This window comes from Euwallacea fornicatus, chromosome 1 (assembly GCF_040115645.1).
Source record: "Euwallacea fornicatus isolate EFF26 chromosome 1, ASM4011564v1, whole genome shotgun sequence".
Taxonomy (NCBI): Eukaryota; Metazoa; Arthropoda; class Insecta; order Coleoptera; family Curculionidae; genus Euwallacea; species Euwallacea fornicatus.
The window spans coordinates 4,232,869-4,258,660 of NC_089541.1; the positions used below are offsets into that span (position 1 = coordinate 4,232,869).

The 25,792-nt window shown below is 36.3% G+C and overlaps 1 protein-coding gene across 3 annotated transcripts in view; it reads right to left on the minus strand.

The window, feature by feature from the left end:
* The window catches only part of EcR (Ecdysone receptor), a 150,429-nt gene that overhangs the window by 30,499 nt on the left and 94,138 nt on the right, over positions 1-25,792 (minus strand). Inside the window, exon 1 of one of the 3 annotated variants that reach the window (XM_066286990.1) lies at positions 15,447-16,198. The exons of the other annotated variants lie outside the window; for them this stretch is intronic. Within the exon in view, the coding sequence (XP_066143087.1) occupies positions 15,447-15,708 (262 nt within the window). The 5' untranslated portion in view covers positions 15,709-16,198. Of the gene's footprint in view, positions 1-15,446; positions 16,199-25,792 lie in introns of those variants that run through there. 3 annotated transcript variants of the gene reach the window in all.

Sequence of the window (25,792 nt, forward strand, 5' to 3'; positions counted from 1 at the left end):
CAGCAGCCTAAATCACTTCGATGATTAGTGGGTTAAAAGTGCAGATGGCCTATTTTTTTGACGTAACAAAATTTCTTATGTACCTGCCCCTAAAATGTAGATTTGTGATAAACATCTTGTGCGCCGGGGAGACTTGATTTTAGATTAGGTCATTAGGCCACACTACAAAGCACTTCACTTCTGTGGGCTTATTAGATAAATTATAATAAATTGATTATAATTGGAAGATCGTTAGGGGGGAATTTCGAAGAATAGTGCCTTTTTTTTGCATGTCATATTAGATTGATTGCGAGAATGGCCGTTTTAATTAATTAATTAGTTATTAACTGTCTGGACTAAGGCCGAGCTGCAGCCATATATGTAACTTAAGCTCGACTTAGCTCCAATCTTCGAATATCACTCTTAAGAACAAACACCTCCGACATTTTTGCGCGTTTGGGACGAATGCTCCCTCTACCCTCGAGAGCACGCATGGCAGGAGTCGCTTTCTTTTCACTCATTGTTTCGAATCAAAATGCGGTGTGACTTAAAAATCATATTCCTTTATCTCTATTCGCAATTTCGATCGCGCCTTATGAGTGTCAAAAATATGATTCAGTGCATGATCAAACATGAAATTTTAATATTCGCGGGCAATGGGGAAAGAATTTTTTTCTGCTATTTTGAATGGGAAACGAGTCCATTCAGAGGTAAAATGGATCGATTAAATAGACAGATCATGACTGAAAAATGCTAGAAAGAAAGCGGAACTAATGGTTTAGGGGATGCTGGGAGTCTGCAGAGTGGCTGTTGTGAAGTTCGGATGGTTATCGGAAAGAAAAATTTCCCGAGCATATGAACAACTTTGCCACGATAAGTCTCAAGAACCGAGGAAGCTGCAAAACAAAAGTTTTAAACAAATCTGGAAATTTTACTTGCCAGTATAGCGGCGAAGGGGAACATTATGGTTCGAGTTTACAGGAGCAACCCACCTCCACCTATGTTTTTATGACATAGAGTTTGGCACGGTTGCATTTAGCATATTCATCTGTGGCAATCCAAAATAGAACGCGTTTCTTTCATTTTGATCATAACGATAACAGTTATTGCCACAGTAACTCTTCGTTTAAAACCGACTGATTAAAGAAATCTATTTTAAATCAAACGGAGGTAGAACGGTAATTTTGAGACACCTCAAAAGTGCCATATGTAACCACAGGCCATAAACCATCAGAGATAACAATAACAACAACTATTTCCTAAACCGACACACACACACGCACACACACATACACACATACACACACACACACACACACACACACACATGTAAAATCGTGTCAAGTTACAATAACAATATGCATCAATGTTATAATGTTGTGACACGGACAAAGTGAATAATGCTGATATAAGCGTTAAATGTTACATCATAGACAATAAATGCAAATATGACGTGACAAACTATAGAAGAAAAAGAAATTACAATATTAACGTTTATGGGTTTCACCTGGGTCTTCACACAAGAAGACACTTTGTAAGGCAGTAATGTAATTATTTCCTAAACACATTGTCTCGACATAAAGGCAGACATCACCTGCTAGAACGGAAGGACCAGATGTTCCCGAAATTTTTCTGACCCTGAAAATTCCATTCTACTGACCCATTTTGCAAAGCCCATATGCATCAACCATTCGGTAATTATAGAGGATGTTTTATTTAAATTAGAGGAGCAACTGGCGAATGTTGAACGTCAGTTCCCAGGTCTTCTCCTCCGGTTATAGAGGATTCCCAGAAAAGATTATGTTTCCGTGTTAAGAACCACTTTGAGGGTTGCGAGCCACACATTGCGTCTAAAGTTACCTAACGATGAGACGTGTCTTTTTGGGCCGCATGTCTGGTCTTCAAAACAAGAACTATTTACATAAAATGGTGATTTATATACAGGAATCTCCGATGCATAAATTTTTACTAGCTAAAGCCTAGTGATGTTCTCAAATTTGGCTCTTGCACTACCATGAAAGTCACACAATAAACGCTCATACATAAACTAGGTCACAATTCGTGAAAAATAACGAAAAAACACGTACAGTTTTTTTTTATTAATCTTTAATGAATTTGACCTCATTTTGCCGCGGCCGACACGAAGTAATAACAAATAACCCACAGGGTGTTCAACTAGAAAAACGCTTTTTAAAAGCAATAACTGATTGGGCACACAAATGTCGCACCTACGTTTTTTTAATATTTACATTATTTATTTATTAACATGGCGAGTTCAACGAACTACAGCTAGAACTGCGTATTTTGCAATAATTGACATTGTTATGCATAACTCGTTCGAGTTATAAGAATAACTATTAAGGCGAAAAAGGCTTTGGCGTTAATGAATAGACCAATGCATTGGACTTCTAAGGGAAAACACACAACTGAAATGGCACTAGGTTCAATCAAATGACTACGAACTAAAATTCGTAATAATATTAGGAGAAATTTTTGCCATGGAAAATTTGTTGGGGCAGCTGAAATGGGTGTTTGCAGATGCACCTGACAATGATGATCTAGTTGCGTAATCAACCTTGAAAGTCATGGTTTTGTTTACTAAAAAGGTACCTCATTTGTATACAACTTCCTACACTCTCGCGCACATGTCTCTTTGATTATAGATCACACTTTATGATAAAATAATACTCATAGGACACCGAAAAGTCAGTAGCGTTGAGATGAGGAAAAACTTTGAAAAGAGGAAGAATTTTGCGATGCTTTCGAAATTACCTCGTAATAGTTTCGCATGAAATCTAATCTATCCAGATTTCTATCGTGCAGGCCTCTGACTATCCATTAAGTAAGTTGGAAACTTTATAGATTATAGAGCAGATTTTATTCCACAAAAACGACGTGAAAGTCAGTGGCGTAAATTGGCGACGAAACCTTCAGATTTTTCAAAACATGCTTCGCTATAGTTTAGTAACAAATCTAATGTATCCACGTAGTTATCGGATACACCTCTGTTTATTTGTTAAATAATTTGCAAATTTCCAAGATTATACAGGGGTTGCTCATTAGTACGTCAAAGTGCGATATCTCAGTAAATCTGAGTTTTACAACGAAACGTTTCGTACCAACATTTTTGGTCATTATGAGACTCAATTGTCCCTTTTTGGTTTCTAAAAGTCGCGCCGGTGACATCACCATAGGAAATATTACGCGATACCCGGCACGACATGTTACGAGAAGTAAATAGGCTTCTTGTGGCAAGACTGCAACTGTGGTCTGATTGAAATGGAGGACAATTTGAGAGTTTGTTATGAATACCTCATCTGTATCAAAATAAAGTTATTTTCCATAGTTTTGATATTGAACGTTAAGGGCATCGCGTAACATTTACCTGTGGTGACGTCACCGGTGCGACTTTTAGTAGCCAAACAGGAGCAATTATTGAAAATTTAGAAACGGGATTAGGATTAAAGATAGGATAATGTTAACAAAATTTGTAAATTAATGTTTCGGAACACAATGCCGTCAAAAAAATTGGGGCATTCCATTTGAAGTAAGTTATTGGGGTTGGAAGTCATGCAACTTTGAACACCTATTTTGGGAGTTATGAAAATGTTTTTTTTTTTTTTTTTTAATTAAAACACATCAAAACGTAGCTTATTAGGGCCGCTTGGAACCCCAAAAGACCGATACCGACATTCGCAGTGGTTAGGATACAGCACCGGTTGCGGTGAGATGTTATAGCTAAAAAAAATTTTGGATTTTTCCGAATAACTCAGGAACGGCAATTTTTTGACATAAGACTCTTTACATAAACTGACCTTGAAATTTGACGGTAAATTCGAAAATGACACAAAAATTGGAGGGTTCCATTAAAAAAACATAACTTGGTACTACCACACTTCTATCACTGACCTTGAACATTTGATATGAAATATTTTCTCCTAAAGCTCACGGTTAATGAAATATCGCATTTTGCCGCATTAATGAGTAACATTATGTAGAATATGTATATCATAAAATCACATGAAAATCAGTGGCATCGCGATTTTAAAGAAGCTTTAGATTTTTTTTCCAATAGGTACCTATTTCGTTTGTGTTCATTGAAGGAATGTGATAATACTCAGTCAACGGGAAAGACACTTTCGCACGTGTGAGAACTTTGTTGTCTTCTGCAAATTCAATTAAATACTAGCGTGAAGTAAAATCTTTACACAAACGCGTGCGACAAACAAGTTGTAGCGCACGCACGTTGTCAATCGCTTGATTGTACACGAAGATTTTCGTCATTATTTTACTCGCACGGGGTAAAGAGTCCCCCTTAGCACACACTCGTGGGGAAAGTCTGAGGTGCAAATCGTCTTAAATTCATAGATATGCTGAATGCCGCCATTAAAAATTTGTTCCTCTCTCGTTTTGAAATATGAGCAATCATGAGAATTTCATGGTGCACGAAGGACAGCCGCAAAACAGCCATTGTCCAAGCAAAATAATAAAAACATCAATTTAAAAACCTGCCATATGGACTACGTCGGCAACGTGAAGGAATGTAGGACTTGAGTTTTGCGGCTGTGAAAAATTGTTGATGTTTTGTTTCTTCGGTTTGACTGAATAAAACACGGCTTCAGGCTATTGCTATGCTCTTTGAATGTAAATAACGTTTATGTTTTCCATCTGCGTCATTAAGAAAGCCTAATCCCGTATATTCAGTTGATTTTATAATGAGCAAGGAATGAGCGGATCACATTGAGTTTTGAGAAAGAACATCGTCCCACCATGATTTTTCCATTAAAATCAATAATAAACAGAACTACAATAACAATAATTTAGTTGAGAAATTCCATTCCATAATTGTTGAAGTCAAATCTTCGTGTGTTGAAATGAAATTCGAGCTAGGAATTTCGAGAATGAAATTACCGCATTTTCAAGGTAAAGGTGAAATTTCAAATCTATCCACATTTCGCCGGCATTTGAAACTCTTAGCGGTACTTTTTCATGATTTTCATCAATTTGGTTCAGTTTTTACTTTACTTCCAATTATTGAGATCCATGGTATTTAGCATATGTTCAAGCCAACTATACATCAAATGAATTCGGTGTTTCTTAGATTCATTCGCTTTGGTTTTACGCCGTTTGTTCACCTTGATTGCTGAGATTCGTTACCAAGTCTCAAGGCAAATCCTGTTTTAGGTTAGTGCTGATTTCCCTCTCGGTTACGTGAATGCTTTTATCCGAAATACGTCTTTGTTCCAAACTTACCGCACTACGCCGTCCATATTATCATTGGAAATCTCGTGCTTACCTGAAAACAAAAAGTCTTGGCTAAAAACTGAATGGACCAGATTATGCATATTTTTATTTAAATTTAAGAAAGTACAAAGACAAAATTCAAATTTATGTGGGCTTCTTAGACCTTTATAAGAAATCACAGAACAAAGAACCCTGTATGTCATACTGGTGAGGAACACGTGTCAAAGTACAGATACTTCGAGATACGAATTTCACCACTTGAGACAAATGTCATATTGTACTACCATGTGAGGAGCATCATTCCTTCAAGTGATATTTCTCCACGAGGGATGACAGCTTTCATTATGTGCTCGTCCAATTTTTCTTTATGGCGTCGAGGCAATTTGTTACGTGATTAAAACTACATATTGTTGTCTCCCATTCATCCCGATAAAACACGGAGAGCGATATGTAAAATAAAATCATATTAACCGTTTTTTAAAAAAGTAAGCGTTACGAGTACCTACTTGAATACAACACGGGAAACCGTCTTTGAAGGAGAAAAATTGTTGGTTTATCGACAGTTGATTATGGTTCGATCAATTTGTTAGTGTCAGAAATCAATTAATTAATAAGCAATTGAACTCCTTCCACAGTTCAAATTCTACAGATACCACGTATGTAGCGTCATTATCTCGTCTGCCCGCCTAATCCTCTCCAATAAAGATAAACAAAATCTTCGATAAAACTCATAAACAATATGCAGGAGGCAGCTAACTTGTTTTTCCCGAAATGCATTATCTCCCTGTCTGTTTACCTTTCATGTTTTCGCAATATTTACGTTTTCATGCGAATCAACTCGATAAGAGTGCAGATAGATAAATTGTTAGACAGATTCAATGAGGGGTCAACGATTTTTTTATTTGTGCCCTTGGAAAGGTTAGTTAAGCAGGCGGTATATGACTAGAGATATGATTAGATGTTAATGCCCTCGCTCAAGTAAATACTGTTTTATATAGGTCTAGACGGCGAATTTTCGAGAATTTTGGGGGATATTAGCAAATCAGACGTCTGGGTTAATGGCTTTGACTGCTGTGATAGGTTATCGACCCGGTGTGTTTCTCTAATTCGGAGAAATCTAAGATAAAGTGTAATATGTGTGTAATTGTTTGCAGATATTGTTAAAAAACACACGTAAAATTGTTATGGCTCTTCCGTCACCGTCACAAGAATTTTGCTATTCTTTCAAAAAACTACTGAATTTTCAAAAATTTCAACTCCTTCGACAGAAACTTTCTTTCGCACTATTCCCCATTGGATTTCACTTTTAGAAAGGTTTTCCAAGTATCTTTTCTTAATTCACACCTCTACTTCTTCATCTTCAGAAATCACATCTTGAAGTTAACTTTCCACGTATGATTTCAATTTTAAAGAGAGAAGATTTTTTTCTGACGATTCCTTGGAGAAGATTAACCTGACAAGGCTTTTTACCCATGCAGAAAATCTTTCAAGGAAGGCACCTTAATATCCCATTTTTTCCGTTCCTTGTCTTCACCATGCGGTGTGATGTATCTTATGTAGATCTTGTCTTGAACGTTTCTTAAGTATGATAACCTAATCTCCTTGGCCAGCCTCTTCTGCGCAACACAAAACCACCCCTTATATTTTTCGTTTAGACTCGGCTATCAAAGTCTAAAGGAGTTCTCTCTAAAGTTCCTAATTTCACTAGTTTTAATCTCGAAATCGAATCTGGAACGGAAATTCAGGATTTATTGGCCGCAAAGAAATGGAGAAATCTAATGATGTATAAAAACCATTCAACATTGAAGCGGCCTTCACATTTCATTATGAGGGCAGGAAATTTTCCAAGAGGACACCTACGGACACAGTCCCATCATTACGATTTTCGAGGGCTTCGTTGGAAACCACATTTCGGTTTCATCGTTCTCCTTTTTCTCCTCCAAGAAAGTGAAGGAAGGCAGAACTCGAAAAATTTGACATTACCAGACAGGATATTGGAAAGACAATTAAAAAACCATTGGAAAGCCATCATTAAATCTTGCAAGAGATAGCCCGTCGATGATTTCTGATGATTGTGTTGAACTGTATTTGTGTTCTGTACCCTGTCTCAAGGTCGTTAGAAATTCGGCACTTTGAAATTTTCATTGAACAACTTTTTCTATTACTTGAATAACATCTTTTATATCCTGAAATGCTTAAGTAATTGTTCGTTGCAGAGAACTAATCTCTTTGAACCATTTCCAAGTAACCTCATTACCGCGTAATTGAATATGAAGAATCGCTATCAGACGCTTTGATGGAAAAACACGCCAAGTCACTAGTTTAATCTCGTTGTTGCAAATACCAATGTCGTCGCAGTCAAACCATTTGAAAAGCCTTTTTTTTCATATTTTAACCGAAATTAAGCCGCTTAAATTTTGATACTCGGAAGGTGTTTATATCTCGTCTCTTGTAATTTGGTGAAAGGATAAAATTGTACGCCAACGGGGCAGTCAAACAAATCTCAGAGTATTTCAAGGTTGCACAAGCGAGTTTCTAGATGGACGTTCTTAATGCTTTTTTAACATTCAGTGGTGGGGACATTTTGATACATTTTTGTGGGCCTTTTTATGGTTCATTCTTCAGAGAATTTACATCACAGTTTACACGTTATTCTAGGAATCAGGTAATTTGTCTTTTGACGACGTTATCGTAAATCCCTCCCTAAAGACTTGAAAAACATTAATTTTTGTTCACATAGTAACGTCCCTTTATAATTTAATCGTCGTGGAAGTAAAGACATTAAGATATCGCTTTATGTACATACATACACATTCGGCAGCAATCTACACATGTTAATCTTGAGAATGTTTACAAACAGTTTCGGAATAATCAGTCTGTATGTTCTTTTATGTTATTGTTGTTACGATGATTGATCGGTGCTCTAAGACAACATAACTTTAAACATTGTAAATTGAAGACGTGAATGCATATGCCCGCAAAATCTCTGCGAATCGTCAAAATTTTGAATGTCGGAAATATTGCGTGCCAGTTTTTTTTTAGAACACTCTGTATGGGAAAGTGCGAGATTGTGCAATGACGATCTTGACTCGAAAGCGACACGAATTCGTTTTGAAATGTAGGACAAGCGCACGTATATGAAAGCATTTTCGTGAATTAAATGATTTGTGCCGGATTTCGTGCAAACGAAACGCTTTTTCAAGGTTGATGTTATTTGTCAACACCGAAATTGTACGGCTTCGGGCTTGCCAGTAGAGGGTGCAAAAATATATACAAGGTGTTTCGTTTAAAGCTGCATGAGTGCAATTTTCAATTTAGGAGGCGATTACTCGATAGCAAAACCGTCAGGAAGATATGCACGGTATTTCGAACTGCAAACACGAAACATTGGCCGGACATAACGTGCCGAAAAGTGGTCAAACAAGGTATTTTTCAAGACTGTTTAGTTAGGGAAATAGAGGGAATGTTAATTTGATCGATTTAGGCACTATTAGGTCAGCTCCACCAAAAGGGAAAACTGACTTGCGATCATCAAAATGACTCCTCGCACGTACTTCTGACTGTTTCTGACGATCCGGAACTGGCTTTCCTTCCTATTGAAACAGACCTATAATATAAACATCCTCAATATTCACTGACATACACGGTTTGCCTCATCACAAATCCGAACGAAACCTCTAAACGTGCACTAGAATACATTTGAGATAATACTAATTTAATGTAAAAATATGTCCATAATTTCACTTTAAAACCCATTATATGATTGGATAATGGATTTTCGAACCTCAATCCAAAGGTTTCATTACTGCAACAAAGGGCTTAAGCAGGTTCTCATGAAATACTGCTAATTCACGTTGATGATATTTTGCAATGGAATTTCAATGCAGGTGTCTTATTGCATTATTATAAGTAAAAGATGAGTCGTTGAAATTCAAAATGGAGTCGGTAACTAAACGGAATGATGGGATTGTTAGAGTTAAAATTAAACTCCGTCTTTGAAATTGAGATTTACTACTAATGAATCTGTATTTGTGGTGGAGGGAAGCCGTCGAGGTAAATGGGAGGTGTTCCAAAAATCGTAAATTTTAAACAACTTCATCCATAACGGCCAAATTATTAATGAGGTGCTAACTTCAAGAGCAAGCCATTTTTCATAGAAATGAAAAATCTGGCGAACACTAACGTCATATTTCAATGTTTCCATTGAGTTTAGCTTGCAATTAAAATTAACAGCATATTAATAATTGGAACTTGAGAGACATACATAAAATTCTTATCAATGAAATCTCACTTCTTTATTCTTATGTTACCCAACAATTTTGACACATTCATTCTCATAAGGATACCGTAGAATACAGAAATTTAAATACCAAATGCGAGTACTCAGACCTATTCAACTGTTCCTAAGCTTCAAATGTCACTTTAACCTTTTGAATGTAACAATTAGGATTGTAAAACCATTGAGAAATTGGGTACCTAAGTCGAAATTCACGTCTATTGGGCGTGGCGAGTAAGCGAGTTACTTATCAAAGTTACGTTTTTAAGTTAATCGCATCAACTTTGTGTATTATTTACACTTTCAGAATCGAATCCAACGAAATTCGCGAAGCTCGAAAAGGGGGACTGGGAGCAATACAGAACGTCCTGCGGTTTCACAATCTCTGCGGGGGGCATAAAAATGAATCGAATGCCATAAATATGGAATAGAGTTCCCTGATGGGTCCTGGGGCGTGAAAATGCAGGATCATCCTTCAGGAAGCTCTAAAAGTTCCTAATTAACCGAAAATACGCAGAAGACCGCATTAAAATAGTGTTGTAAAATATACTACAATGAAGAAAATATATTTGACTCGTCTTAAACTTTGTCATTGGTGAGTAGTCAGACAATTAGATAACGAGATTGTGAAATACGCGCTCAGGGATGTAGGACGTGAGGGTCGCAATTATTTCATAGGTACGATACATATGCGACTTTTTTCTTATTAGACTTAACTGGAGTTTATAGTCATATTAAACATACACAAGCCTAAACTAAATTCGCACCACCTGAAAACAACCCGTTTCGAATCACAACTTTAACGGTGATATTTCATTTGATATTTATTTCGAAGTCAACTATAATAAAACAACAAGTTTATTTGTATACTACATATCGTTATTAAACTCATTCGACATTTTTAGAAAAAAGGCGAGAAAACTTACTACACGGTCATTCAACATACACAATTATGGCGTATTATAGTTAGCAGTAGAAACAATTTTATACTCGGGCACACTTACTCAAAGTGTCAATTGTCATTGTCATTTACATTAAGACAGTCATTCTGCCATTATTGAATTTGACATTCATATTCAGAAAATTCTAGACAGATTGAATTTGACTTGTCCGTCTTGGTTAAATGTTATCGCTCCACACAACTTTGGACAAGCCTTTCAGGAAACTTTGCAGCTTTCCTGACATTTTACAAATTTTTCGGAGCTGTAAAAGTTTACTTTATAAATTTTTCTGTTCCTGAATACACCCATTCGCGGTTTCTCATTTTTTAATAGATTTCACTCTTGCCTCTTTAGGTTTACGAGCCGTTTTATTGCTTTAATATTAAAATCTTCAGCACCTAATTTTTCTAAAGGAATTTCAACTGTGAAGATTTTCACCGTAATTAGCTTTCATCTGCGCTTTTTTACCTGTTCTCAAAATATTTGACACTTGTAAACCCTCCAGTAATTTTTTATTGGTAAAATCAAGCGTATTATAACAAAGAGAAACGCGATCCCTCTTCACGAGAACTTGACTCTACACCGTCATCAATCTTGGCATCCCGGAGTGCTCGAATCTCTGGTTTAATGAACACGAACATGGATTAATAGCGAAGTTCCGAAGCTCTATAAAATAATAAAATTCTAAAAATGGAAATTGACCTAAAATGTTTGCCATCGAGTTCGACACTCAATCAGGCACTGGAGGAATATTGTTGTTTTAATGATTGATGATGGACTGGGTCAAGTAAGGTCAGTTGACAGGACTTTTTGACGACACATTTTGCTAATATTAGATTTTGTTTTCATTTGGTGGTAGGGAATTTCATGGTTTGATTTATTGCACAGCGAATACAAAATCAGGCAATTAAACATGCCCTCTTTGCAATGGGTGATTATTAAAAAAACTCTCAAATAGGCATTGAAATATCAAAGGTGTGTCTTGAATAAATTCATCTGCTATCAGTTGTTGGTCGGATGTTTTATGGTAAATACCAAATGGCTTAATCAACGCGCCACCGTCACAGTTTATCATCTACTGTGAAATACTTTTTAATTTCAGCCGTTATACAGGGTGTCTCAGTAACTCTGTTATAAGGTGACATCATTGTTATGGTTGGAGATGCTCGAAAATCTCTTGGGGCCAAATTGGTTGATTTGATGAAACGCATTACATAATGGGACTTTACTGTTTCTACGACTTACGGTTATACCGGAAGTAAATGTCACCTTTTTATCAATTACAGGGGTGCTTCTGAGCTCTACACAGCCAAAAATCGTATGTGACATTTAAACGTAAGGTTGGGAATAGCGAGACCTAATAATTATTTAATCACTTTAATGTGTGCATTTTAAAAATGCAAAAATATACCGAATGTTGCATTTGGAATAATGAAGTTGACAATGGCCTCCGATATAACCGTAAGTAGTAACAACAGTAAAATCCCACCACATAACCCGTTCCATCAAACCAAATAATTTGTCCCCAAAACGTTTTACCGCCTCTGTAACCATTACGAAGATATCGCTTTGTAACAAAGTTCCTGAAACACCCTGTATATGTATCTCTTGTATATGGACTTCATTCCGGAACCACAGGAATGTATATCAACAAAAACCGATGTTACACTTGAGTCTACGTTTCGAATAGGCAAACGACGCAAAACGAATTTCTACGTCAATAATCTCTTGTTTCATACTAAAAAATTTCCAAATTGGTATGTTGATTAGTGTTGGAGAAGCAGGCCAAAACTAAAACACCGTTTTCCGTAATGTTCATACTGTAATGCAAAATTGACATCTTCATTGGAGAAACTATAGAGTAGAAACTGCTTTTGCTCCCAACTCCAACTGAATTTTTTTTACACACGTTACGAAGTGAAACAGATGTTCTGCACCAATGAATGGTAACTTTGGCATTTTCATCGGCTGTTTGATGCCGCATTTCATGCTACGAGGTATAAATCTATAAAGAGTCTGGCAAAGGCTGTTCCAAGAAAAAAAAATGTTTGAAAATATCGTAACAACAGAAATAAAAATTCGGCACGAATAAATGTCGGTATTAGTCATCTACGCATTAACTTTCAGAATCACATTATCATCATCAGAAATATCAATATATTTTGCATAGAACAATCAGTGATCTACGGAGTGGCAATAAACGTCATCATTCCTTCATAAATCTTAGTCGAGATTTCAACGTGTTAGAAATATATATTCCTGTGATATCTTTACCTTGGAATGGAATATCTTTGGAAGCAATATAAAGTTTACTCTTTTCAATATTACTTCTTGTCGGGTTCATGGGCCTGCAAACTTTCCAGTTTTGCTGTACTCTTGAGTGCAATATTCGGTTGCGTAACAAGTCTCAATTTCACCATAATGTCCTATATGAACTTCGAACATTATCTTTTCGATTATCGAGTCGATTATGTGCTTCTAGAAATGTTTTTGACTCACTTGTCGAGATATTTATCTACAGACGTCGCGTGCAGTATTCACATGCACTGATACAACCATTAAGACGACGATTATGCACCACATTCTCTAATTAGGTGCAAATTTCCAATATTCAACAATTAAAAAGAGAAACTCATCTTTCACTACAGTAATAAATTCAGTGAATTATTTCGCCAAACAGAGAACAGTTCGTTTACTTTGCCCTCTTATCGCAAGTTTAAGGTTATCGGGTCTCGAAAATGCCCCTCCATAGTATATTTATAGAAATTGAACAATTATTGTTCTCAAAAAATTATATGGGTAAATGCACTGTACAAACACGGTTTTTATCTTGAAAGATGATGGCCCGCCATTGACACAGTAATCTAATTAGCTTACGTTAGCGACAATAATATAATATTGTTAATGCATTTATGACGAGTGAAAATGGCTTCGCCATCTAAAATAAACAGGTGGTAGGAAAAAGATTTTTTTTTATTTTAGGAAATGGAACCTCTAAAAGGACTGCACAAAATTTGAAAGAAAAAATCCGAAAGCTTGTATTTCTTCAAGAGGCAAGAGTCCTGCAATTGATCTTTTTTAAAACTTATTTATCTATTGTATACGTGGTGAAATCAAAAGTACTAGAAAAACTATTTGCAATATGTGACGTTACTAAGTATGCAAAGATTACCATGAAAGTAGGACGCTCAGTAGGACATAAAGAAGTACTCCCAGTAGTATGAATACCTTCAGTATAATTTTTGAACAGCTCAGAAAAATCAGCCACGAAATTCGTAGTGAGAAACACTCAGAAAAATTCGCTGTTGTAGATGTATTCACCGGTTTTCACAAGTGAGCAAAACAAATTAACTAAGAGAGATGGAACAAGAGCTTGAGAAGACAAACCTTTCTTAAAGAAAAGGCACTCTCCATTTTAGTTTTGATATATTCCAAATTACTGATGGGATCTTTAATATCAAATATTTCCAGTGCAGTGAGTACTGATTATCCTTGAAAACTCACGAGATTTTATACAGCTCTGTATTACATAAGAGCAAGAACGCGACAGCATGGATCTTCTTCAGTTCCAGGTTTTCGAAGTTTAGGAGTCGTTTGGTAAGTTCAGATTAAACTAGGAGAAGTGGGAGAGCTACTATTTTACACTGAAAATTGAGAGTTTACAAAGCTTTTGGTTAACATATCTTCTTAATAAAATTTACGAGACACTATGGCCGATGTTTTTTTCAATGAAGGAGTAAAATCGTTTCTTTTTAATCTGGCTCTTATAGTACATATAGAGAATTTTTTTATGCCAGGTTGCTACTATTACAGCAGAAATACAAATTTTATGGACAGTAAAATTTGAGTTTTGATGAAACCAGCATAAGCGATGATTCAACAACTTGGCCTTAGAATTGTGAGCGTCAGAGAATTTCATCTACTAGCATTTTAAGCGTCTCCATAAGATGTATAAAGATCTTCAAAAAACAACCCTAAACTAAGCCGCTTGAAATACGTAGAAAATAAAAACTGCCAAAAATCTCGGCTTGGATTTAAGTTTTCAATGACTCTTTAGGAACCTGACATGACCGTTTGATTATAAGGAAAAAATACTGATATCCTGAAATATTCTCGAAAATCATAATTTGTCAAAATTAAAATTATGAAATCTGTTCCACTGTTAAATTTTTCGTTGTGTTTGAATGTCGCCCAAGTTCAAACATCAGGATAAACCCAAAATTATTTATTAATACGAATTCCGATTTCCCAAAAATCTCTGAAAATCTAATGTTTCAGAAAATTAAAATCTTTGAAAATCTGAAAAATACACGGTTTCCTTGAGATTGCAAGAACGTCCAATCCACAAGAAGTCTCTGAAAATTTAGACAAAATAACGAGCTTCTAAAATGTCCCTAAAAAATTTTTTCAGCTTATAATAAGAAGTCAAACTGCTGTTCTGTGGGAATTGGAAGATATCTTTAAAAATTTTGATATCAAGAGAAATTTACAAAAATCCTCTGAGCATCTCAACCAAATTTCATAAAAACAAGTATGATTTCCAGAAAGAATAATTTATTAGCAATAGCAAGAAAACTAGATCTCAAGGCAGCCTTCCAACACGGAACCCCGGTGCCAGAATCACCTGCTGGTCCTAATGACATGTAAAGATGATTTGATAGATTTTTGATATCAGCGAATCAGAAATATTTGGATTGACTCCCCACCCTTTCCAGGGTAGTTTTTTTAGTTTGAACTTTAGTAAAACCTGGAAGTTCATCTTGGGATTCAGCGGATTCGAACAAATTCTTATTTGCCAGGTCCTTAGTTCATGAAGAAATGGTATTTGAAAATCATTGCACGGATCATTATTTTTGAAGGAGCTTTCAAAATTTTTTTGACTAATAAATTTTGTCAAGTCCTTTCAGCGATCTTCGTTCTTTAGGGAAAAATTTTGCTGTGCCGATCTTTCAGTGTTGTTATCATCTCGCTCGAAGGACCGCCACCCACAACTTTCCAAATTTTACCTGACATGGAGCTGGTATCGGATTTAGCAATAATCGTATGTCCGTTAATGGTGCCGTATCCGTTCTGAATAATCAAATTTCTGGCATGATTCTGTCCATTCAAGTCCAAATCCCAGAATTCGAGGTCCACTTCACCAATGTCTGTGGACGCGAGCGAGTTAGCCGGACTCATTACCAAAGTGGTGGAGGATGACGTCACTTCCGCACTAGAATCTTCCGGGGTGAGTCTAACTGCCTGCAATCCTGCCCATCTGCGTTTCATTATTTCCGAAACCGAGAGTGGTTGAAACCCCCTTTCGCGAGGGGGTTCGTGAACGGATCGAACGTCGATGTCTCCGGTGAACACACGAACAAGCCGGTCACTAAATCAAGGAGCACACGGTCCACTGACTGCGGCACATGCACCGAAACCAAAACTGTTCCGGGTCAAAATTTGGTGTGCTCACGCTATACTGACGGCGGCAAAGTATGTAAGTGGGTCCTGTTTATCGAAAGTATCTTTGTAAGTCACTCTCGATGAGCCTGACACTCACTGATGCCGCTCTTGGGTACGTGGTTGCGTGGTGGGGATACCAGTGCGAGTGACGTCACAACAGGTTGTTACCTTGTCTCTCCCCTCCCCGACACATTCCAGCGACTTACCTGGTGATGAGGGGAGAGTGGGGAACGAGCGGTGCGCCGCCACTGTCACGGCCATCTTGCGATGCACGGACCGAGAGAACGAGCGAGCACTCTCGAGACCGGGTTTTGTTATATTAACCAACTTTGCTTTGGCGGAGGTTACGTGCAACGTTGCCGGCTACCCGAACATATGGTCGTTCGGCTGGAACTAACATTTTTGTTTACTATGTAGAGGCCTGCCTGCACACGTATCGTATACGATTTGATTTGCCGCAACTAATAGCAATTATGCAGTCCGGAATCGATGTGAATCCTACGATGACTTACATTTCCTCACTCTTACATTTCCATTCAATTAATGATTGAAGTTTGACTTCTTCAACTGCTGTGCCAGGAAAGTACTAAAATTGACCTTCTCGAAGTGTCAGAATCGTCTCGCGGCATCAAATTAGCAAAGAATTTGAGTTTTTCCGTGTCGAGACTTCAGAATCAACATTTTTCATATCAATTCCCAAGGAACTAAATTTTTCGTTCCGCCAAAACCAACTAATCGATAAAACGTTTTCTCGATTAAATTAACCTTCTCGGAGTTTCATAATCAATTTCTTCCTTAATATCCCCGACGAACTTGACTTTATTACGAGATGGGAAACAGTTATAGGTTTTAAACTTACAATTAAAATGCACTTTCTCGGATATTCAGAATTAGTTTCCGCCATCAACGATTTTTTTTCCGCTTTTATTGAGTTTTATTTTCTCTTGACTGCGGCTCTCAAGGGTCGTTTTCCATAAAATTTTCAATAGTACTTTCTTCACCGGGCCAACATCCCGAAAAGCGTTTTACACCATCGTGAGTTCTCAATAAAATTGACTTTCTCGAATTCGAGACCTCAGAAACATTTATCGGTTTATGTTCCTAACAAATGAAGAATTTTACCGACGAAATTGATTTCTTGGAACATCAGAGTCAATTCGCTTTACATTCCGAAATGCATTTTCTCGTGCTTGCATGACTTTCCTTATTCGACTTAAAATAGCAGTAAAATGCCAATTTCCGACCCGTCTTGAAATATACTATATATTACGTCGTCGAGTTTCCAGTGAAAATACCCCTCTTGCGATTTCAAAATCGTTTTTCACCGTCAATTTCCAGAAAATCTGAATTTCTCCAGACTTGTTAAACATTTTTAAATTCTCGATTAAATTCCTTATTCGAGTCCTCAGATTCGCTGATTTTTATCGCGGCAAGAAAATAAAATCGTTTGCATTTTCAGATTTAGTTTGAAATTGAATCTCTTGGGGGCTTCAGACTCGTTTTACGTCTTCAAATACCCGAAGAATGTGAACTTTTTACAACAGCAACCCAGGAAACCGCCATCCAACGTCGGATTTTAGATGAAATTGACTTTCTCGATGTTTCAGAAACGATACAGGTCTTTATTAATTATTGAGCCCTAACGTGAAAAATATGTAGTTTTTCGCGCCTCGGAACCATAAAATCATATTACACCGTCAAATTTTCAAGAAAATTATACTTTTTAGTTAATGTCACTCATTCATTTTGATTATGTATGTGTGCAGTAATTACAATACAAATAATATTCAAGGCAAAACGATGTTCTTAATGAGCTTCACTCAAGTCAGCCAGGTGGAGCAAGGCAGAAAATATTGTAAAAGAAACTTTAATAGGTTTAGGGCTGCAAGCAGAGAGAGAGAAATTGTAGTAGTTTATCGGGTAATGATCCACTACACGATAATTGCATAATTTTCCATTTTAATTTTGAAAAGACATTTCCTATAGTAGTTCCTAAACGTAAGACGAGAGAACCATGGTTTGCCGAAAAAGGAACCAACAAGAGAGCTGCTTTCGTTTCAAAATTTGAAGACAGTTGTAAAACTGTATGCAATTAATTAACATGGCATAACTCTCTTCCTAAGCTATCCGTGCTCAAAATGATCTTATTGGATCGCAACGAACTCATGTGCCGGATTTCGATTTAGCAGAGGTCCCAATGATGTCCACCAATGTGTGTTTTTATTTCTAGAGAACGTCTACAACTGTTCAAACAATAGTAAGGTCTGTGCGGCTGTGCTTTGTGATCCAACAGGAGCATTTGATCGTCTAAGACGCGATGAAATATTGCAGAAGCCTCAGATTTGTTTTTTTTTTTCACGTCCATGGCTGAACTGGTTCCGTTCACATGCTGATGGGTCTCGCAGATTGTGCCCACGGGATCGGTTTTATATTTTTGACTTCCTCCCGAAATTTGAACTTCTGGCGACGATGAATCACAAGATCTTTAGACCCATTTTAAACTCGATGGTGATTTGATAACTGAAGATGAAAATGAATCTTTCGGTGCTTGAACTCACTGAAATTTTTGATATTACGTGTATTCCTGGTGTCTAGATATAATTTTAAATTTATTTTTCCGGCTGCAGTAAGGCATTTTCTATTCAATTTTTAACAGTCGAGCCAGCTTCGTAAATCCGAAATTCACATGTATCAAACACCCTGCAACGGAGAGCATCGAAATCAAATCGTTGATGGTCAGTTTTCCTATGCTGCAACCTTCGGGCAATCATTTTATTAATGGCACTTATGCTCAGTCTTCTTTTTTTAGACTAAACCTTTCGCTAATATCGTTGATATGATCTCCCTCAAAGGGCGCTGGATGGGAATTTCTGGTCTTCCATAACAATTATAGAATATGTTCTTGTATCTGATACCTCTATTGTGATTGCACTATCTCATGTTTTCTCTCTCATAGCGAATATTAAAAACTCCGAGTTAAGCATACAATGCTTAAACCAAAACGATGACCTCTCAAAATTATTAAACAAAAAACAATTGCGTTTCAGTTATGCATGACCATGAATTACAATTTTAGATTTAGAATGTCGGGGAATCAAAAACATTCTATGGATAGAAGTTACATTTAAACCGTTCGCCCTGAGCTCGCAAATGTTATATCATCCACTGGCCTTGAATTGGATATTTTTTGACTGCTTCCGGCTTCTCCATAAATTTAATACAAGTTTTTTTTTAATCCGCAGACTTCTTTTTAATGCTTTCATGGTTTGTTAGTCCGACATTGTTTTCTCGGTTTCGCCCGGAGACTTTCCTATGGGCCATGCTTAAGGTCAAAACAAGGAAGTTTGTTAAGACCACGTATAAGTTGATACTTAACCAAAATGTACTGCTGCAGTAGTCTTATTGAGACGCACTGAAGATCCCACATTTGAAGTCGTCATTAGAATTCCTAGAGCGTAACAAATAGCAAAATAAATAACAACCAAAATAAATGGCTGCTTGTTGGCCAAATGTCGTTCGTAAGGAAAAACGAAGTTGAATACACTTTAATTCGTTTCATTAAGACGAAAATGTTGATATTTTTCGATTTGATGGTTTCCACATGATATGACATCAAAGCACTGGCTCAAGGTTAATTAAATTGCATCCTAATCGAGGGATAGTCAAGTTTCGTTTAAAAACCAAGTCGGATTCCCATGGGTGTCGGTTTGAAGCGTTAGTTGTATCTCCTTGGATTACGTGACTATTATGTTATCAATTTATCCATGTCATTAAAAGCTGAAAGTGTGGTTTGCGACTTTAATATTGTGTCTTCTTACGCTTACATAGCAAATACTAACGTAAATTACTCCCCAGATTTTCAGTAAACAATTCGTACGTTGAGAACAAATTACTTTTGCTTCAGTTACAAAAAAATGTCACAAAGGGGTCAACTGTCTTCAGTAATTTCGAAGTAAACTCATTGCAAGTCCTTTAAACCATTTTTTTCTCACGGAACATCCTGCACGTTATTGAACATTTTGAACCGACATATCGCAGGAACATTTTCGGCAATACGTCCATATTCAATTTCATCACTTTAGGACTCATCTGATACCGTCATGGTGGATTGTTTTGAAAATTTTATCTCAATTTTTTCCTCCTGCTCGGAACGCTGAAAGTCCTCTCTTTCATTTAGAGTACTTTGCGTATTGGTCGCAAAATGACTTCACTCGATTTAAGCCACTATCCCAGGTATCAAATATCTGAATGAAACCATAACACCGTAACAAAAACAATAATGACTAAGTCTCTTTTGCATGTGTAGCACGCATATGGTAGCATTTCCGGCGAGAATGCATGTCCAATGTATATGTATCCATTTCGGTTTCTACCTGTGAGAGAATCTAAAATGAAATGGGAATAGATGTTAGAAAAGGGTCTGTTAATATGGTGGATAAGAAAAGTAAAAGGCACGAATATTGCTTCTTAATGTATGCGTGAAAGTTTCTGAAGGTGTCAAGGAAAAGTGCATTACATTACTAGTGCGGTAATAAATTCATATTATTCAACTTAAAAAAGTCAAATCACCTTTGCCAGATAATACCCCAGCCTTATACAGGGTGCTTCATGACGAGATGTGTATACTTCAATACGATACTCTACACATAATTTCAGGCGAAGAACTTAGGCCCACAGAGGTTTTGTTTAGGACATGCGGGGCAATAAAACCTTATCGCTCTGCATATCTTAGATCCCTGTTAGCTAGCACGTTAGATAGGATGTTTTGTTAATTAAGTGTTATTTCTACACATTAATAAGAAATTTGAAAATTATGCTAATAATCTATTATTTTTCTACAGTGAACCGTTAACTTTCGTCTCTAAAGTTGAAAGTTTAACGGTGATGCGCGAACGCAACTCGCCATTCATGAGAGTATGGTTTGAAAACAATTATTGACTGTATTATTGATTTTGTGTATACTTGGCTGCCTATAATAAACTCGTTTACCGTTGAAGCATACCGTGCGCGGGTGCGGTGGACGATGCTAATAATACTGATATTGTTTAACGATTTTATTACCGTTTGTGTTATGTATGGTTGTGGAAAAGGTATGATGTTCCATTCCTCGAAAATAATTTTTTGGCATGAGAATATAATAAATATGCTCTCTCAGTGACAGAAAATGCTATTTTCGTCATTCGTTGAGCGATCCACCATTTTGTAATTTTGACAAATAAAGTGTGATTTTTATAGTCGAAATCGGTTACTAAACGGGCTTCATTTCGTAACTGTTTTCACAATGAAAGCAGGTACCTTCATTCAATCGCTCGCTTAAAAAATAGTCTGTTGTTCGAAATAGCGCTTGTAGAGGACGCAACTTGAATATTTTCAAATTTATAAGATTTTCTTATCATCGTATGTTAAAATTCGAAAAAAATCGCGTATAAAACTGACTGAATTTTTCTTTATGAAACTTGTGTCGTATAGCGGAACGTTGTTTCACTCGTCCCGTACAATCCCACTCCTTGCGTAAAACTACATTTTTCAAGTGATTGGATAATTAGCTATTATTTTTCAGAAATGGCACATTTTACGATAAATCTTTAAGAGAGGTTATTTGAGGACATTAGTTGAGGACAAAAACGCAGCAGCATTTCATTTTTTCACCTACTTAATCCTAATAATTGGAAGTTCGCAAGCCATTATTTACAGGTTGTATTTACTTTTATTGCAAAAAATGTCATTATCATTAAACGGCGCTTAAGTTGAGAAATTTTAACGTTTACGCCGAAGTGGGTACAATGCATGTAAGCAACGCAAAGTAAGTAATAAAATTACAAAATGGAAATTTGTAAGCAAATCTGCATCGCAATCACTTCATTCATTTTAGTTGGTTGTTACAGATGGAGAGAGAATGAAAGTGCTCATAAATAATCATGAAATAAAGAAGATACTTAAAAAAATTGAGGAAAAATTCAGACTTGGTGATGTCATGTGGAACAACATAAAAAAATGATTTAGATTTGATAAGAACATGTGGAATACCATAAATGGATAAAAACTTACTTATTTTACTCTAAGATCTCTAAGAAATTTAAATCTATTAAAAACAAATACGAATTTTAAGCTAGAGAACTACTCACTATTTACTTGACCCTAAAGCATTTCAGACATCCCGTAGAGGTATGGTAACTAAAGTATGCACTGACAACGAGCCCATCACGTTTACCTTTCGGAACAAAAACCATAAGCTATAGATTAGTTACTTCTGGATTAAATAATATATTAGAAGCATTACTCAAAATAGAAGAATTCCAGGAGGCCATAAACTATGAGGACTTAGCAAATGTCCAAGAAGCAGATAACGAGTTCAAGAGATTCATGGAGAAGGAAAAAATCTTAAAAAAAAAAAAATTAATGTGAAAATTCCTGAAACCGCAATACCAGTTTTCATTACGTTTCCACTGGTACAGCAGGACCATTTGTTATTCAAAAATTTAAATCATTTGCTCAGCACCACGTTCTTACGAAAAACTGCATATGATCTTGCAACGAATGGGCTGCTCGAATGTCTGAATAGACAACTGAAAGTGGCGTTAATCTCTCATGGAAATCTCCATTCATTCGAGACGCCACCTATTGTCTTGGGGTTCCGTGCCGTATGGAAAGATCTCATCAAAACAACAGCAGGTTAAATGACGTATGAACAGTTGCTAAGATTCATCCGGAGAATTCTTGCGACGCTGTTAGGCTATCGATAATGCTGATGTTAATATTGGATTCATTAAGGACTTACGGAAAGATATCTCAAATCTACGACCGTCAAATGGGTCAAGATAACGCACTCACAAGATTTTTTTTTTCAAAGATCTAGACAGTATCCTGACGATGACCCGAATAGAGTAAAGGAGCGATGCAACAAGACTTATCTGATAGACAGAAAATGGCAAAGACGTCACAGTGTCCATCGATAGACTGAAACTGGCTTATCTGATGGGAGATTGCCTAACATCAACCACTCATCACGAACTCGTCAGGAGAAAAACAACTCAAGGAAGAAAACCAGAAGCAACCAATAACCAGTAGCAGATCCGACAAAAGAATGCCTCTCCCGGATATCTTTCAAGGCGATTTTTCATGAAAAATTATAGCAAGGGCTACTGTGGGGTTTCCCCACAACAAAAGTAAATTACAATTTGCTATAGCATCAAGAGACGATGAAAGGTTTCCTCCTAGATTCTCTATAAGTCACACCGTAGACCTTCATAAGGCATCACCAAAGCGCATAGGAGCCACAATCAGTCCAAAATATACAAAGGAACGTCTTGTCACAGTGCAATATAAATGTTTTTTATTATACATGCATTATAATGGTCGTATTATGCACGCTGCAGCGTGTGTATGATTATTGAGGAAACCATGTTAGAACTTTCAATTACTGCATGTCTAAATATTTTGATAAATTCGTAATACTTCTTGATGCTTAAAAGCGTCCATTAATTTTGTAATATTAATGCACTTGTAACAAAAAATATTGAATAGTATTCGTTTATACGAACATTGAAATATGGCTCCCGTGCTTTAAAAACCTTCTTAAACACTTGCATTATCAAATAGTACTTGGAAAAACTAACATTAAGGGTTGTAATAGACCCACGGATAACGGGAAGACGGAACAACTTAAATGATCTGTTCTTTCCCTTCTTTCGATTTAAATCAAACTCCGAATGTAAAACATGAATGCCCTGTAAAAGTCAACGTGAGCCATCTTTTTTGGATTTATTTAATTTTTTACCAATAATTACACCTTTAAAAATACCACATTAAGGGTCTCGACTATGGCGGTATAATCTACCAGCCGCTAGGAGATTAATGTCAGGTGTGAAATGCAAAAGTTTAAAGTGTTTGTTTTTAATACATTTATTTTTTTTTAATTGATGAATTTTAAGATTCGACACCCTGTATTATGAAAACGATATGTTTGCGAAGATATTTTTTTTGTTCTTTCATCATTTATTCAGAGAAACTTACCCTCAAAGCTTGTAACATGATCGTATTAACATCATGTCTACATGCACTTATATACGAATATTTATGAATAAATTTTCTCAAAGGCAAAATACTTGAGTTTTTTATTTATTGCATATCTAAAATTAGCTACAACTTAAGTGGCAATTAAATGACATTCAATGATAAAATTAGAACGCATGTACTTTTCGAAAAAGGGGTAAACAAATCGTTTATGACCGAACTGGATCAATTCAACCAAATACTTTTACATTTCCACATCCCAGTTGTTTACCTTTTATGTCAACAGCGCTATCTAAATTGGAAAATTTTGTACGAACAAACAGAATTTTCCATTGTGAACAATGTGACACCAATAGCACAATAAGCAACTTAAAAGCATTTTTGTTCACTTCGAGGACAAATTTGTTTCCACGTGCCCGCATTGAAGAGATATGTACTGATGGTATACGGGGTATATAATATGTAAATAACCTGGTTTTGAAGAAATATAAAATCTCATTAAAATTCCTCTTACCGTACCAATAGGTATCCCGCCGCGATGAAATACATACCTGCAACAATAACATAATAAATTAAAATATTTTTTCTAATTACCCTTGGAATTAAATAATAATAATAGCCTCTTGTTGTTACATTAAGCAAAGTCATAAATTTCAAGAGAATTGTAATAATTCATATTTATTTTCTAATTAATCTCGGTTTTGTATACAAAGTGAACTTCCTAGAGTCGGTCTTATCAGAATCTCGGAATGAGTGTAAGTCGATATTGTGGTTGGTCTGATTTATGATCACTCTTATTTCGGTAAACTGGTTTTAACGAAGTTTGCGTGTGTTTGCGACAAACATTTATGCACAGTTCCTTATATGGCCTATAGTGAACACTCCGACAAAAGTAGTAGATATCGACGCAGGTGGAAAGTGTTAATTTTCTGTCGCGAGCAAAAGATAAAAAATATTCTCAATCATGGCCTGTACGCTATTTTAGTGGAAATAAAGAGGAAATTGTGGAAATATTTAAACAAATTCCATTATAGACGAACTGAGTTATCTTTAAAAAATTGCTCATTTAGTCAACCCAAAGGATAGAGAAAAAGGCGGATATTGGATATGGTGTACATCCTTATTCTGGCCACATCCCACAAGATTTGCTTAAAGTTGTACAGGAGACAGAAAAGAATTTGTTACATCTTGGAGGTATCATCTGACATTCACTCTGGTTCGAAGTGATACTCACCCGGGTAGAATGAACCAAAAATCGAACAGTTTTCATCTGAGCAAAACGTGCGAAATAACACTCTTACACACACGGGTGAAATAAACCATTTTACCTCTGTTTCTTCCCCTTTAAAAACTTATACGAAAATAAATATTGACAAAGTATTTCAGCTTCATCAACCACCAAAAAGACCCGAATACCTTCGCATAATACGTAACCCCACATAACATAATAAGAAAAATACACCGTTACTTCCAGGTACTCCCAAACGAAATCTGAAAAAGGACTGATGGTGGCTTCAGGTAGAAATATTTGGTGACCAAAAATCATCCTTCCTACTTCAGTCTAGTTTCCTTAAACAACAAAATGTGGGTCAAAAACGAATGTTTTTTTTTATTTATTTACAACAGCTGGAAGATCAACGTGATTTATGGTTCTATTTATGTATTTCGACTGCTGTCATCTGATTATGAGAGAAACATTGTTATCTTGATTTTCTCCTTATTTTTTTACGACAGTTCTTTGTTGGCAAAAGCGATTGCCTCTGACTGAAATTGCCCGATATTTAGCTATACAGGTGCCCATTTAGTGTTATTAAACTCAATCAAGGAGCTTCTCCCATTCTGCAAAATGCATACCCAAGATAACTCTTATTCTAAGCGAAACAAAGCGGGCAAGAAG